Consider the following 14,429-nt stretch of genomic DNA (forward strand, 5'->3'; position numbering starts at 1 on the left):
AAGATACAGAGATAGTATGACTGTAATGGCTGAAAATATGCCGCAAAGTTATATGTTTAGTTTCGTCCGTGAAATACTGTGGGTCACCAAAATTGAATGTACTGTAGCAATGTAAAAGTGATAAAATAACGTGGAGAATTTTTCTAACGTTAATCGCAATGCAATAACGTAGAATCAATAAAATTGAACTCGCTATTGTCGATATATAATTAACAAAAGCATCGCGGAATATACCGTAATTTATAAAAAATCAATATGATGTATAAAAACAACAAGATATAGTTCAAAAAATATACTAATGTTAACGATGAAAATTGAACTTGCTGTAGTCAACAGACGATTAATAATATCACCACTAGCATATAACAGTCTGTACAATATTAATAAGATTAATGAAAATAATAAGATGTTGCTCTAAATTGTTTTAACGTTAACGATCATGCAAAAGTGAACCATCCAGATTCAGCTCGCTATAGTCAACGAACGATTAGCAACATCACCGCTGAAAACACTGTAGTTGATAAAAAAAATTAATACAATCGATAAAAGTAACCAAACATTATCCAAAATTATTGCAACGTTAACGATAACCCAAAGATGGACCATCAAAATTGAACCCGCTATAGTCGACATACGATTAACGAAATCACTAAATTCAACAATAACAGAATCTTATTTAAAATTTGTCCAGCATAAAAGATACGCAATAGACACATTATCTGCAATACAATGTGAATCAGCCTGTATACAATAAAGGAAGGATAAATCGTATTGCTTAAGCCGCGGTTACAAATGAGCCCGCAATAAGCATTAGAGATAATATTCCCTCTTATCTTCATCTGCTTCGAAACGCAGGATTAATGGAGGCGATGTGAATCAGCCTGTAGATGCACCTATGAGTCTATATATTCGCGGCGCAGGCACTTGGCGTTACAAATGCAGCCGGAGGAGCATGACACGCCTACGCTTTACTAAGCCCACACGAGGACAGGGCCGTAGGTATTGTGACCCAGGTGTCACATGGTGGAATGTTATTTGTCAACGGGACGATCCACCAGGAATGTTAACAGATGGAGAAAATGGCTATTTTCATAGTGGATCATGATCTGTGTTAAAAGGATAGTTCTATTTACGCTTATTATTATTGTTATGAACACGTATGCGATTAGTACAACGCAAAGTATATACCCGTGGCATTCGAACGTAAGAAAATGAAGGAAAGAATAAGCCTGAGTTCGCCAATTCCGTAAAACGCTAACAAAACCATGTCAAAAGTAACGGTGAAGAAGAAAAGAAGTAGAAAAGAACACGATACACGAGTTTCGTGATTTAATAACAAAATTGGAACGAGATATGACTGTGCTGTAAGTAGTAGTAGTAGTAGTAGTAGTAGTAGTAGTAATAGTAGTAGCGATATTTGTAGTATGTACACGATGTAATAAAATTTCCAAGAAATGTATATACATATGTAGAAGTTTGGAGACATTCGTTGTAAACATTGCCTTAATGAAAAATTAATATACCGCGTGAGTAGTATTGTTAAATGTATATTTATGTATTAAGAAAATGAAAAATAGGTAAAACGTAGTAGAAACTGTAGATTACGTGAAAATACCTGACTTGAACAGAAGATAGAGAAGAGAAGTCGAAATAAAGGAAGCAGATTTACTGAAAGCGCGAAACTTACAAAAAAGTATAACGTTTATACGTAGGATGAAAAATCAAATACTTTACCCTTAAAAAAAAAAATAATAATAATAAAAATAAAGAAAAAAAAGAAATAGGGCAAATTTACTCTATCCGTTAATATGACAGAAACAGGTAAAAGAAATATTATGGAAACCGTTTTAACGATGCCAAGCGACGATGGTTCGTTTATTCGGTCGAATTTTAAGCAGTTCCGGGGCTAGTCCGGTCCTATAAAAATCCAGACGGAACCAGAGAGTCGGTTGCTCGATTTTTGGGCGTGCACGAGGACGGGAATACATGTGACACACGCGCACACATTTTGTGTGCGAGCGCGGATACAGACGCTAGTATACACTGCCGCTCAAAAATATACAGCCACTTACTTACTTTCATCCAAATATAAAGGTATATAATTACGATAGTTATATAATATAAGGTAATATAGATGGAAAATTACAGGCAGGAAGACTCGCCACGGTTTTATCCTTTATTAAGGCTATCTTAGAATATTACGACGTGATAAAATTTGTTTTTGAAAGTTAATATGCAATAAAATGCTCGGGACATTTATAAGCGTCAAACACTACGGAGCTGTTCTTTTTGCTTTAAGGAGCTCATTATACGCGGTTCGCCTGATTGTCAAGCTTCAGATAAGATAAGCAAGGATATTCCAAATTGACTGAGAAACTATCGTGATCGATAATAGCAACGATATTTAAAACCGCTTCATACGTCGACAGAACATATACTTAATGCAAATAAACAATTTAGAAAAAAAAAAGATAAATGAGCCGAAAGAAAAAAGAAAATATTTTCATATGACGTACGAAGTATCTAATTCTAATAAACGAGAAGATACTAATTAGTACATGTAACAAGTAAATACATATCTCATTTGATCGGTAAACTCCTAATTCTTCTTTAACTATTTTTATTAAGTAACCCCCCATTATTTCAAGCGTTTCACTTGAAACGTACCACAAAAGACAGTCAATGGATCACAATTAAATAAAACAATTTTATCAAGTATATAATATCGCTCATCTAGAAAAGCAAAAAGTGAAAAGAAATATCGCGAAACATAATACACGTTTAAACTGGCAATTTAAAACAATCGAGCGTGACTCGACGTAGGGCTTTTCAAAGGGTTCATTCATACGCGCTTAGTAAGAAAATTAAAAGATCCATTATGTTGTTAATAAAAAATTACACGCGTTATAATCGCGAACAGATAACGCGGATTTGGATAATTTGGATTTATAGGAAATTCGCTGGCTGCACAGAATCCGCGTAATACGAGAAGGTACACAGAATATCCAAACCACAGTGCTTTCTCTGCGATACTTGCCAGATAATACAATTTCCTACAGACGTTCTACTTTTTCTCGTTATATCCCGAAAAGTTGGAATTTGCAGAAAAATCCACAGTCTACTTATGAACGTCAGTGTACACGTAAGCGAATCGAGGAAAGCAACGACGCTCTAAGCTACATCCGGCAGAGCAGCAGTTTTTTGTGCACCGCGTCGCATCCTTAAGTTCGCCACACTTGTTTCGCTAGTAGCAGCGTCCTCTTCGTGACTATGGTGCGCGAGCGTGGAAGCGCGCGCGCGCAGGTCAGCGCAACAACGAGGCGCGCTTCACCGTAGCGTGCAACTGAAAATCAGAAATTTCCGCGCGCTGATAGATCACAGAGTCCGCGAGCAACTCTCATCTTGTCCCGCCCCTCTACCGGCGATCGTGAGATCGTCTACGATTTACGGAATAGTCGAAAGAAGCAGCAGACATTGTCAACGTTTCAAGGTTCTCAGCGTCACTGCGGCTTGTCGATAAATATTAACGAATAAATAATATCGAAACACATCGACGAACCGCATTTTTCTCACAATTTAACGTTAATAGTTTAACGTTCGTTGACGATACGTCCGGTTTCGAGTTAGCGTTCGCTTAAACAAAAAACTCGTGCAACTGTCATTTCAGCATTGTCAATGAAGAAACCAAGGGAGGAAAGGGTAAAGTAAAGGCAGTGGCTTTTAAGAAGAGATACATTTTCGCCTACGAGTTCGTCGAATGAAATTCGAATATTCGATGGGAAAGATTTTCCCTTTGCACGATGAACGTTGAAGATCTGGAAATACTGGCAACATACAGTGAACGTCTGAGGATCCTCTTGGATTTTAAACTCTCAGTGTGGCTATTAAGGTGGCGTACAATTAGGGAGAAGAAATAAGCGAATTGATAATGGAAATAGATGGGAATAAAATTGCATGAAATTCAGTATGTTTATGCAAAATCGTAAATTTCATTTATTTGATTTAATTCAATGTTGTTAGCCCAACAAGGCTTGAAGAGATCTGTCTATCCTTTTCCTATGTGTTTTTTACCTTGAAGACTTTTGTTACTTTTGCGGAAACTCGTATATTAAATAAAATGAAATGTTAGTTGAGGAGTGTGGAAGAAAATGAAAGAGGAAAAGACAAGGAGCAAAGCGATATTTATTGTCGGTTTTTACAAGTAGAAAGTAAGCAAAGTTGATTATCGCTGTGTTTCTTTTAGGGAAATCCTTAATTGGTATCGATATACCTTTTTCCCAATAGTTTCTCTCTTATCCGGCTAGCGATGTAACTCGCGCAATAACATACACGCTATTGGCACGCGATTTTATCAACACAGTGAAAAACAGGCGAAACGAAGAAGAAGGAACTACAGGTTATGCTTAGATAACTGGTCGAAACAGAAGCAGAATCGAAACAAAGTTAAATTTACAAAAATGTAATTTGAATCTAAATTTCCATTTATGGGATATTGTATTTCCCAATACAATCATAAAAAGTGCACAATATCGTTTACCATCTTCGTTCCAATGTCTCGCGCCAACTTCTATTTCTTGGTGTTCCCTGATTATTTTAACGATATATGTATAATTTTTTCAGGTAGAGTTTATAATCTTGTGAAGATTACAAAAGGATCGATTGTAAGAATTTGCTGGTCCAATTGACTACATTGCTGTAGAATTACTTTAACGTAGCCCCAACATTGTCACGTCGATCGACTGTGCCAAATAAAATTATAGATTTTAGATAATTATAACCGTGATTTTTCATATTTGCTATTCCCAGTGTTTCGGAATTTTACATGAAAATAAGCTGTGAATCATTTTCTATTTTAAAAACTTTCTATTTCGATGCCTGCTTCGATCCAACCGAGAAAAAAGTTACAACAGAAACCTGTTTTCTTTGCGATACGATATCGATGACCATTGTAATATTTCTTAGGAAATTTCAAAATGCAAACTAAAATATTTCATAATGTGTGCGATGAGAAATATGTGTCTCGATGTCTCTGGGTTTACAATTCAAAGATATTCCTTCTTTTATTCTTAACTTACGGAAACCATAATTTCATTAGAAATTGGTATTTAACTCAATCAACATTGAAAATGATATTTTCTTGCTGATCTAGTTCTCTTGCGCAATAAAGTGGATGATATTGTAATTTTTATCTTGTTCGTGTTAATGAGAACGCCGTCATCTTGAGAGCACACGCGCGGTTGAGAACCATTGATAATTTTATCGAACCAATACTTGCCAATGTACTCGTTCCGATTGATAGTATCGATGTTCGCAATAGCTGTTATCAATCTCGCGTACTCTTCTTTGATTTTACAGTTCCAGGAATACAATTCTCTATTTACATTTTCCTCCGCGATTTTTTATTCAAATTTACAAAGACCGTAGTCAAGCATGGATTGCACTTTTCAATTGGCGAAGAAAAAATGAAATATTAAATTTGATACGCGTTGGAAAAAACGTAGTTTGTGCTAATTGTATACTAATCGTGCGAATTAATTCATCCATAGGTATCGCTAATTTGAAGTATTATGCTGACACAGAAAATAGAGAAGCAAATTCCAATCTGTCCACAGTCTTGAAAACTGCAACGAAAGAGTTCGAAATTCCAAGAAGTAAGCGATTTTTGCCTCACCAACAACGTATACTAAGATAAAAAATAATTTGAAAAGTATATATCAAGTACGTGTATGCTATGATTCCAACAAATGATAACGTAGAATACTTGTGTATCTACCATATTGTTACTTTTTTCCTGAAAAACTATTTCATATCTTATATTATCTGTTACTCTGCTGCTCTTAAACCTCAATTACAAAGATAATCTTTTAATTATCCTGTTCGAAATTTTTATGCTGTAATCATTGGCTGATTAAAGTCTTTGAGGCTTGGGACTATCGACCTAGCAAAGGAGAAAATAATCTCAAACTAGAAGAATGGGAGAAGGAGAAGGACTTAAAATGAAATAAATTTACGTAAATAAAATAGAGAGCCTGCTATAATCCCTGTCTGATAATAATAAAAATATTCTAACCCAACCTCTATATTGTCGAACTGATTGACTACCCAAATCCATTTGGTCCAAATAAAAGCATAGATTCAATTTCGATTGCTGTTTCTCATAATATCCCTAAAATCTTATATAAAAACAAATTGCGATAAAAAATATTCCAACCTCAACATTACAAAGTTGATTTAGTAATTAAAATCATAAAGTTCTACCGACTAGTATTTGATATGTCAACAGGTTAGTTTGACATATCAATAGGTTAGTTTGATATATGGACATAAGTCAGTTTGATATATCAACGTAGGTTACTCTCTTATAACAATAAATCACGTCAAATTTACTTTAAGCTTGTCTAGGTTATGTCAGAAGTTAGTTGAAAATTATTTTTATCTCCATCTTTATATCCACAGTTTTTGGCTTGTTGTTCATTTTTATGTTGAGATATCAAATAAGTGCCGTCTTATTTTTGATTTCTCATATTTTAACGTTCTTAAATTCGATTCGTCGAACATAACGATTTAAACCATCATTTCTTTTTTCTGTTTTCAACAGTTCGTCTGGTATCGCGTTACCCTCGTCCAGACAACCAACGAGGCGAATTATCCACTCGAAAGAGGACGCGCGATTGCATTAGAGACAATAAACACGCGACGATCGTTTACAAGCGGTCATGATTGGCGGTTTCTTTTCGCTACCGTTCGTAAATTATTACTGACACGAAACGCAATATCATTTCGCGCCTTACTTTATACCAAATTTAACCTAAACCCTCTATATCCAATGTAGGACAAATAATTTTATTTAAATTTCAGTCTTCCGTAAACAAATATTTCAAATATTTCACGTGGAAATCTATTAGGTATTGTAGTAGAAATATTAATAAGTAGCTGTGAATTTTCTTTGATATTTTTGAAAGCCTGAGATAGGCTAGAAACACGATCTGGATCCTAAACGTTCCATGTTGCACATGGTGTTAGCAAAAAGAAAAGCTTGCACACGAGGGGTTAAAATGTTATTTTCCTCTTAGTAAAGCCCACGTTTTACTTGCATTGTTTATCGTTTCGTAACAACGTCCACGTACAAGCAAATAATAACCACGCACATGCCAGCGATAAAGAACCGGCACGCAGCTAACGTCAAACTTCAAACTACATTGTAGAAACCTGAAAACTGTTACTCATCGGCAAACTTAAGAAACGATATCGAAGCCATAGAATTAAAAGAACACGATCATTCATATTCTCTATTGTTTTATGTCAACTTAAAAAATATATATCACTACAATCTATTAAAGTACATATGTTGACGTCACTATAGTCAGATATCAGACATCATCACATATCAAACACAGACGAAACACAGTACGCACGCGTATACACAGATTATGTACCTACATATACATTTGTATAATATATATAGCTTTGAAAACATGTGCGCTGGTGATTATGAATGTAGTCTAGTCTAGATATTATTGGAAATGTTTAACTTTTGCGTTTAAATATAAAATGTATCTTTTTGTTATGGAATAAAATATTTTATAAAATACTGATCTTTGTATTTTGAATATTTCCCGTGATGGTAAATTTTGTAAGTAACTTGTAAGAAATCTCAAATATCTCAAACTATTTTCAAAATCAATGATGTATCTTACACGTGACTTATAAAAACAGAATCAAAAGAATTTTATTTACGAAAATGAATTAGGAAGAATCATATTCTTTATTCATTTTATAATTGCAATTGAATGCAACAAATCTTCGTGAATCATTTTAATATTCTTCTTTCTCTGAACTATTACCTGATAACACATACCAGAATAATAATTACTTCCTATTTAACAAATCATAAATTTACCAGGGAATACATAACCTGGATCCTTATCAAAATTAGCATGAACTGGATTCGAAAAATGAACATATATGCGCTATATCTATTCTACAAAAATACTGTCCTATTACTATAGGACCACATGAAACAATCTAAAAGATAAATTCAATTCTTTCAAACCTTTAACTTAAATGAGTTTCATGATCACCAGAGAACATACAAAGGAATAGACACATCAAAGGAAACAAACTCACCGAAAAAGTCCTCCCAGCTAACGGATCCATCCGAATCCACGGCGTTGGCAGCCGTGGTCTCCGCGTCCGCCTCGCTGTCCATCTCGTCGCATCAAATCCTACGATTTTTCCCGCAAACAGTCACACAACCGACGATCCTTTCTCGTTGTCACTGGTCCATGAAATTTTGCACAACCACAGAATGGTCCTTACTGCCGTCACCGACGTTGCTCTTAATATCGAATCGTCTAACACACGTCACATATCTCATGTGCGCGCCACCGATTTATTTGGCGCGTTGGAAATTCATCAGAAGAGCAATGCAACGGCGAGAAAGGGTAAGTACATGGATCGATTATTTAAGACGAGTTAATTGAAATGACGGAAAGAAGAAGTAAAACGACATCCCTTTAGCACGCGGTCGCGAGACGGACTGAGAGAGCGGCAGCCTTCGACCCGAGCCGACCGACCGTGCCGGCAAGTCAACGAATCGGCAAACAGCCGCCACCAACCCATACACTAAACCGTTCGTTCGCTCTCTGCTCAAGCGTTCCTACGCTCTGCTCGCCGGCGAGTCGCTCAATGCAACGACTGTCCTCTCGGCGGAGGCGAGCGCCGTTCATGTATACGCTAGTACCGAGTTTACTGGCCACGATTTCGTCTTCGTTCCTGGCCGCTGTTATCCCCGCTGGATGCTGCAAATGAATTCATAGAATTAGCTTCTGGTATTGGATATAATATAACATAAGGTATTTTGTAATTAAATGAATTTTATGCATTTTTGCACGTTCAGATCTCCCATAAATACATAAGGATCTACAGTCTAGATACAGGAATCTTTTTTCCTTTTTAGTAAAGTTTTATAGAAAATTTGTTAATTTTCTTGGAAACCGACAAAGGTACAAGATTGCTTTAATTTTTTATAATGTACTCCCACTTTAATATTTGTGTAGCATACATCCTAATAAATAATTGTCTTTTATATCAATAGATCAGTAATGTGTGATAAATATCCATATCTGACTTGCATTCATTGAAGAAGAAAAATAATAGATACTTGAGATTTCTAAGAAATACACATACCTCCCTCGATTACTGGCCAGATAAAGTGGTAACTCGTGGTCAGTTAACGAGACACTGCTGTAAATCGCCGTACGTCGGCCGGTCATTGAATTAGGAGCATCGAATATGTATTTTTAACCCTTCACGCTGCGCCACCGTCCGCCTGCCTTGGCATCGCTGGTGCTGCTTCTTGTTGCGCCTTTTTCCGGCGTTCCCGCGCCGTTTGTGTGTGACTTTTAGGATGGTACGTAACTGGAAATATTGGGAAACAGTGTTATGTTTATTTGGAATTGAGCGGTTCGAACGCGAAGTAAAGCCTTCAACGATGACTCAATTGAACTATCGTTGAAGACGAATTGGCCAACTCTATTTTCTTAACCTCTTAATTTCTGAATTTTGGCCACTAGGGGTTTCTTGTGTTTACATAGTGTGAATCATCTGATTATTCTACTTGATAAAAAACTATGAAATCCTACGAGTGAATCTTATAATCTAGAAATAACAAATGTTATTAACAGACTTGTTACCATTAAGCATTAGAATCTATTAATACTTAATGATATTTGACTTGTAGAATTATTATTAATTATAAAACTAATAAAACTAGTATAAGTTAGATTGTATAGAATTTTATATTTAATTTCTCAATAACTGAACAATTCATTTCAATGAAGTATGGCTTCCCTGTAGCTGAATTACTTTTATAATAATTATAATTTTATCCAAATATCATTTTTGTTATCCGTTCTAAATTCAAATCTATATACTCTCTAAATTAACTAAACATTTTAATAAAAGGATTATATTTATTCGTTATGTTTTATGAATTTTTGTTATAACTTACATCAAGTTAGAATATTTTTCATCACAGTATTGGAAATGGAAGAAAAACCGCCAAATCCTATAAACAACACGGCGTCACAATATGGCGTCCTAATCGCTTAAATTTTGGTTACAAATGATTTTTTGAATAATTTATTAAAACAAACGAAATTATACAGATAATCTAACGTCTAAATGTTTAATCGTTGCATAATGTAGCTATGTGATTAATATTTTGAAGAGTTTCATTGGTAATAAATATTGTTCATCTGAAATCCTTATGGAATCATCAAAGGCTTTTCTTGATTATATAAAATGAATTAATTTATAAACATAGAAGTTATACAACATACTGCGAACATCCATATAGTATTCATATATAATTGCTTAAGAAGTGTTACCTGTATTCTGCATTATTTTCGGTAAAATAAGTAATTGTGCTGGATCGCGAATAAACTCGACCGCGGTATGAAACATTCGAATAACAGACGTATATGGACTAACAGTATATAGACATTCCCCCTACTTAAATTCTATTCCCCTACTCTCTGTTTTCGTCAAACACGCATGCGCGCGAGGAATAATTATAAAATGTTAAGGCGACGCTCGTAATTTAAAAATATTATAAATTTGTGTCCACATATAATTCTATATCTGATGATATTGACTAAATACTTTCTTATTAATGAATTAGAACATCAATTGACGTATTGAGTACTGCTTTTAGGATATAAAAGTTCCATCGTATGTTATGATTAGACTGCGGATTTTTATGCAAATTTCTATTTTTATGAATACATGTACAGAAGTAAAATTTAAATAGAGATTTGTTTGATCTATTAAAAATTATGCCGAGTGTTCTACTTTGGAGATTTTACATATTTTTGCATATTACATTCGTTCTATGCATTTTGCACCTTTAAATTTCCCGTGAATGCATAAAATTCTGCAGTATAGTATTACTATACGAATGTATGTGAATGGTAACCTTTTTAGTATTTTCGTTTTAATATGTTGCGTGATTACATGTATATATACATATGCATGCGCGTATTTACTTTTAGACAAGTGCACCTTCGTTACCGATTGTACAGAAATCCTTTTACCATAAGGGACGTTACAAAAACTTCCGTGAGACAACATATGGCGCAACGATCTCAAGCACCGAATTAAATCGCTTCTTTTTAAATAGAAGAACATTTCTTTCCCTTTCTCGCGTGAAATTTGATTTAAAGCTAGAGGAAGATAATTTCCTCTATTTAATTTTTTAAATAAAATAAATTATATATAAAGCGTGAGCTATTTACTTCCAAGTAAAGGAGCCGTTCTATATTCAAATTAGACAATCGTCGAAATTCTCGAATAAAAAATTCGAAATATATAGTAAATAATTAATCTTGAACTTACAAAAATACTTCGAAGGATATTGATTTTTAATTTCCACGGGTAGTTTTTGAATACAAACATTATTGATCTTGAATTTTTTAACTCAGGTCACAAATTTTAACCTTCCAAGATTAGAGGTTCGTGTCCTTTATATTCCAAGGACAAGGACAAAATGACGAGACGTTAATTTAAAGTCTTTAACAATAGATTGGTACTATGTCTAAACTTAAAATACTTGAATTCCTCCAACATTATCGATATCATAGTATTAAAAATCCAGGTGTAAAAACTTTTTATGACTCAGAATCGACGCGATAATCGTCTATAGATCTTCAAGTGTCATATCCATGACATTGTTAGAAAAAGATATCGTAAACTTTTTACAAGTTTTAAACTGCAAATTAAAGAAAGAACTTTTTTAATACTCATGAAGATTTTTTAATGAATTTGAAGTTCAAGGTCACGACAGCTGAGGACGTCAGCACGAAGATCATATTCCAATGAACGCGTGCTGCCATGCCACAGGGGCGAAAGACCCTCGATATCGATTTTCAAGGACACTTGCCCAGTATATCCACGAAATTACTATCCGTGCATGTATATTGGTTGACTTATTTGGCCTAAGTTGACGGAGTAACCTTTTTTTCTGCGTATATGTATAATGCGTAACATTTCAAATTTCTGATTTGTTTCTGCATTTTTAGATAACGAGGCATTGAATAATTCAGAAATAACCGCATAATTAGATCGCATTTACATAATGTAGAACAATTGCTTGCAGCACACAGCAAATTTTGAATATTTTCCTAATTAATTTCGTAATTTTTTCTTTCTTTCGTACGTAACTTTTATATGCACCTATATGTGCAACTATTTTTTCTACGATATATTGTAAAAATCAACAGCAAGAAAGTTATTATCATTCTGTTATCAACAACGAATAACATTGGAAATAATGAGAACAATTATTCTATATATAAAAATCAGTGAGATTGATGAAATTAAATAATTAACGAGGTATATGGTACTATGATATATGATAATAAAATGTTCTACATGCATGTAATTTTATTGTTAATCTTCCTGTATAACCGATTTAAATATTATTTTATTTTAAGGAAATATAGTAATAATCAGTAACAATAACAACAAAACACTACTTATATATTAGTAATGTATAATATTTTCCTTAAACTAACACCTAATTGTACATATTCTTTATGCATGTACTCTCATTATTACCTGCCTGTACTGAACAAAATTCCAATTACGTTATTCCACCTTCATTTGAATATCAAAACCAATAATCGCATTACGAGTGAATTATCTGTCGCCATCAGAATAATACGCTACTAAAATACACATAATACTATATCACAGTTATAAAGGAACAAAAGGAGAGCCTAAGAATAGTCTGTGGCTGTGGTGCAACAACTGTGCCAATGTCGTATTTATGCAAAAATAAGTTAAATCCGGTACTGAGCTTCTAAACAATCGTACACTGCATATAAAAAAGGCGACAATTTGAAACTCTATTTAGAAACGACTATACTTGCATCTGTGAGTGTCAAAATTTTACATAAAATAACTTTTCTGGGAAAGATACCAAAGTCAAAACATAAAAGAAACAAATAGCGTGAGCTCTGAATCTCCCTCGTACTGTACCAGGAAAAAAATTCGAGACAGCAGAAACTTCCGTGTCAGAAATTAATTGCACATGAATTTTCGAACGTACCTTCAAGCGAGCTACTATCACAGCTTCGTAAATACCGACAATGCTACTTCTTGCACCGAGTCACAGACACAGATGCCAGAATACGCGATAATACGCATAACGAGCAAAATCATACAGCAAGGTTTTTCCCCGTCCAACGTAAAACCTTTTCTCGCTCAATATATTATTATTCTCTCGATATAAGAGTCTCAGAGCACGTACGTGAATTTTTATGAAAAATCTAATATCCAAGTTTCAAACGAACGTACTTGTACGAGCTACGTAATGCAATACTACGTTCAGCTAACTCTGCACACAGCCTGCTGCAGTAACAGTCTGAGCGAAAGTTCAATAAAAAAAATAAAAGAAAAAAAAAGAGAGAGAAAGAAAAATCACACGACGTTATAAAAGGTTAACGACAAAATTTTGGGTCACGTACGATGGTCTGTCTGTTCTTCCCGTGGCTTTGACTCGTTTCAAGCCTGAATTCGTCGATCTAATTGGCCGTCATCAGTCCGTAAACTACAATATCACCTTTCACCTACGTCGGACGCGCATATTGTCTAATGCCCCGCTCGTTATCTCTTCGTTTCTGCGATTTTTGCGGTCACGCTAACTGCCGCCCTTTTCGATCGCTCCTCTAACCGCCGTTTCTTTCCACATTCTCTGTCTCTGTTCGTCCCTTTTTATCGCCGGTGAATCCTCGTTCTGTAAATAACGTTCGATCGCAACCGGTTGAGGTTTCACTTAAGAAGATTGAAGGATATTGGGAATGTCCGTTTGTACGTGCGATAAAACGGCTTGAAATCAAATGAACGATATCGAACGATAAACGATCAATACGAGAGAAGTGATAAGAAATTACGCGATACGAATCGAAGTTGTGCAAGCGCTATAACTAGTATGCCGCGGATTTTTATGCAAATGTATGCCTCGGTGGACGCGACTGAAGAAATAAAATTTAGACAGAGGTTCATTAACAATTATAACGAGCAGCCTGCTTCGAATATTTTATTTATTTTCCCGTATCATTTTCGTGGCTTCGAATTTCCCATAAATTCGACAAAATCCCCGGTCCCATCGTAGAAGATCTTCTCCATGGTGCTAAGGACAAACCGACAGAAGCAGGTTCCCTTTTCCTTCTCGATTTTCTCCGAACATAAACCTCCAGAAACTGGACGAAAATAGAAATAGAAAAATATAGACGACGGAGAATGAGAGCGGTGGCAGTCAGTTTACTGCTGTTGCTCGTCAGATGTCTGCGTTTATCGTTACACAGACTTTATTACATTTTGCCCCCAATCGTGAAAACCTGTCGCTACATAGAATAATAAACCTC

The 14,429-nt window shown here is 34.9% G+C and overlaps 1 protein-coding gene and 1 long non-coding RNA gene across 6 annotated transcripts in view; one reads left to right on the forward strand and one right to left on the reverse strand.

Moving 5' to 3' along the window:
- LOC100642211 (pleckstrin homology domain-containing family G member 3) overlaps positions 1 to 8,547 on the reverse strand; it is a 91,401-nt gene extending 82,854 nt beyond the window's left edge. For all 5 annotated transcript variants that reach the window (XR_007224963.1, XM_048408099.1, XM_012311038.3 and 2 more), the window contains exon 1: positions 8,128 to 8,547. Coding sequence is in view for 4 of the 5 variants with exons in the window: in XM_048408099.1 (XP_048264056.1) it covers positions 8,128 to 8,209 (82 nt within the window). In the remaining variant the exon portion in view is untranslated. The remainder of the gene's footprint in view (positions 1 to 8,127) is intronic.
- A 758-nt stretch (positions 8,548 to 9,305) lies between these two features.
- LOC125385554 lies at positions 9,306 to 12,823 on the forward strand. Its single transcript, XR_007224966.1, has 2 exons — positions 9,306 to 9,412; positions 11,830 to 12,823. It is a non-coding gene; the product is annotated as an uncharacterized LOC125385554 (long non-coding RNA).
- The last annotated feature ends 1,606 nt before the right edge of the window (positions 12,824 to 14,429 follow it).

This window comes from Bombus terrestris, chromosome 8, assembly GCF_910591885.1.
Source record: "Bombus terrestris chromosome 8, iyBomTerr1.2, whole genome shotgun sequence".
Lineage (NCBI taxonomy): Eukaryota > Metazoa > Arthropoda > Insecta > Hymenoptera > Apidae > Bombus > Bombus terrestris.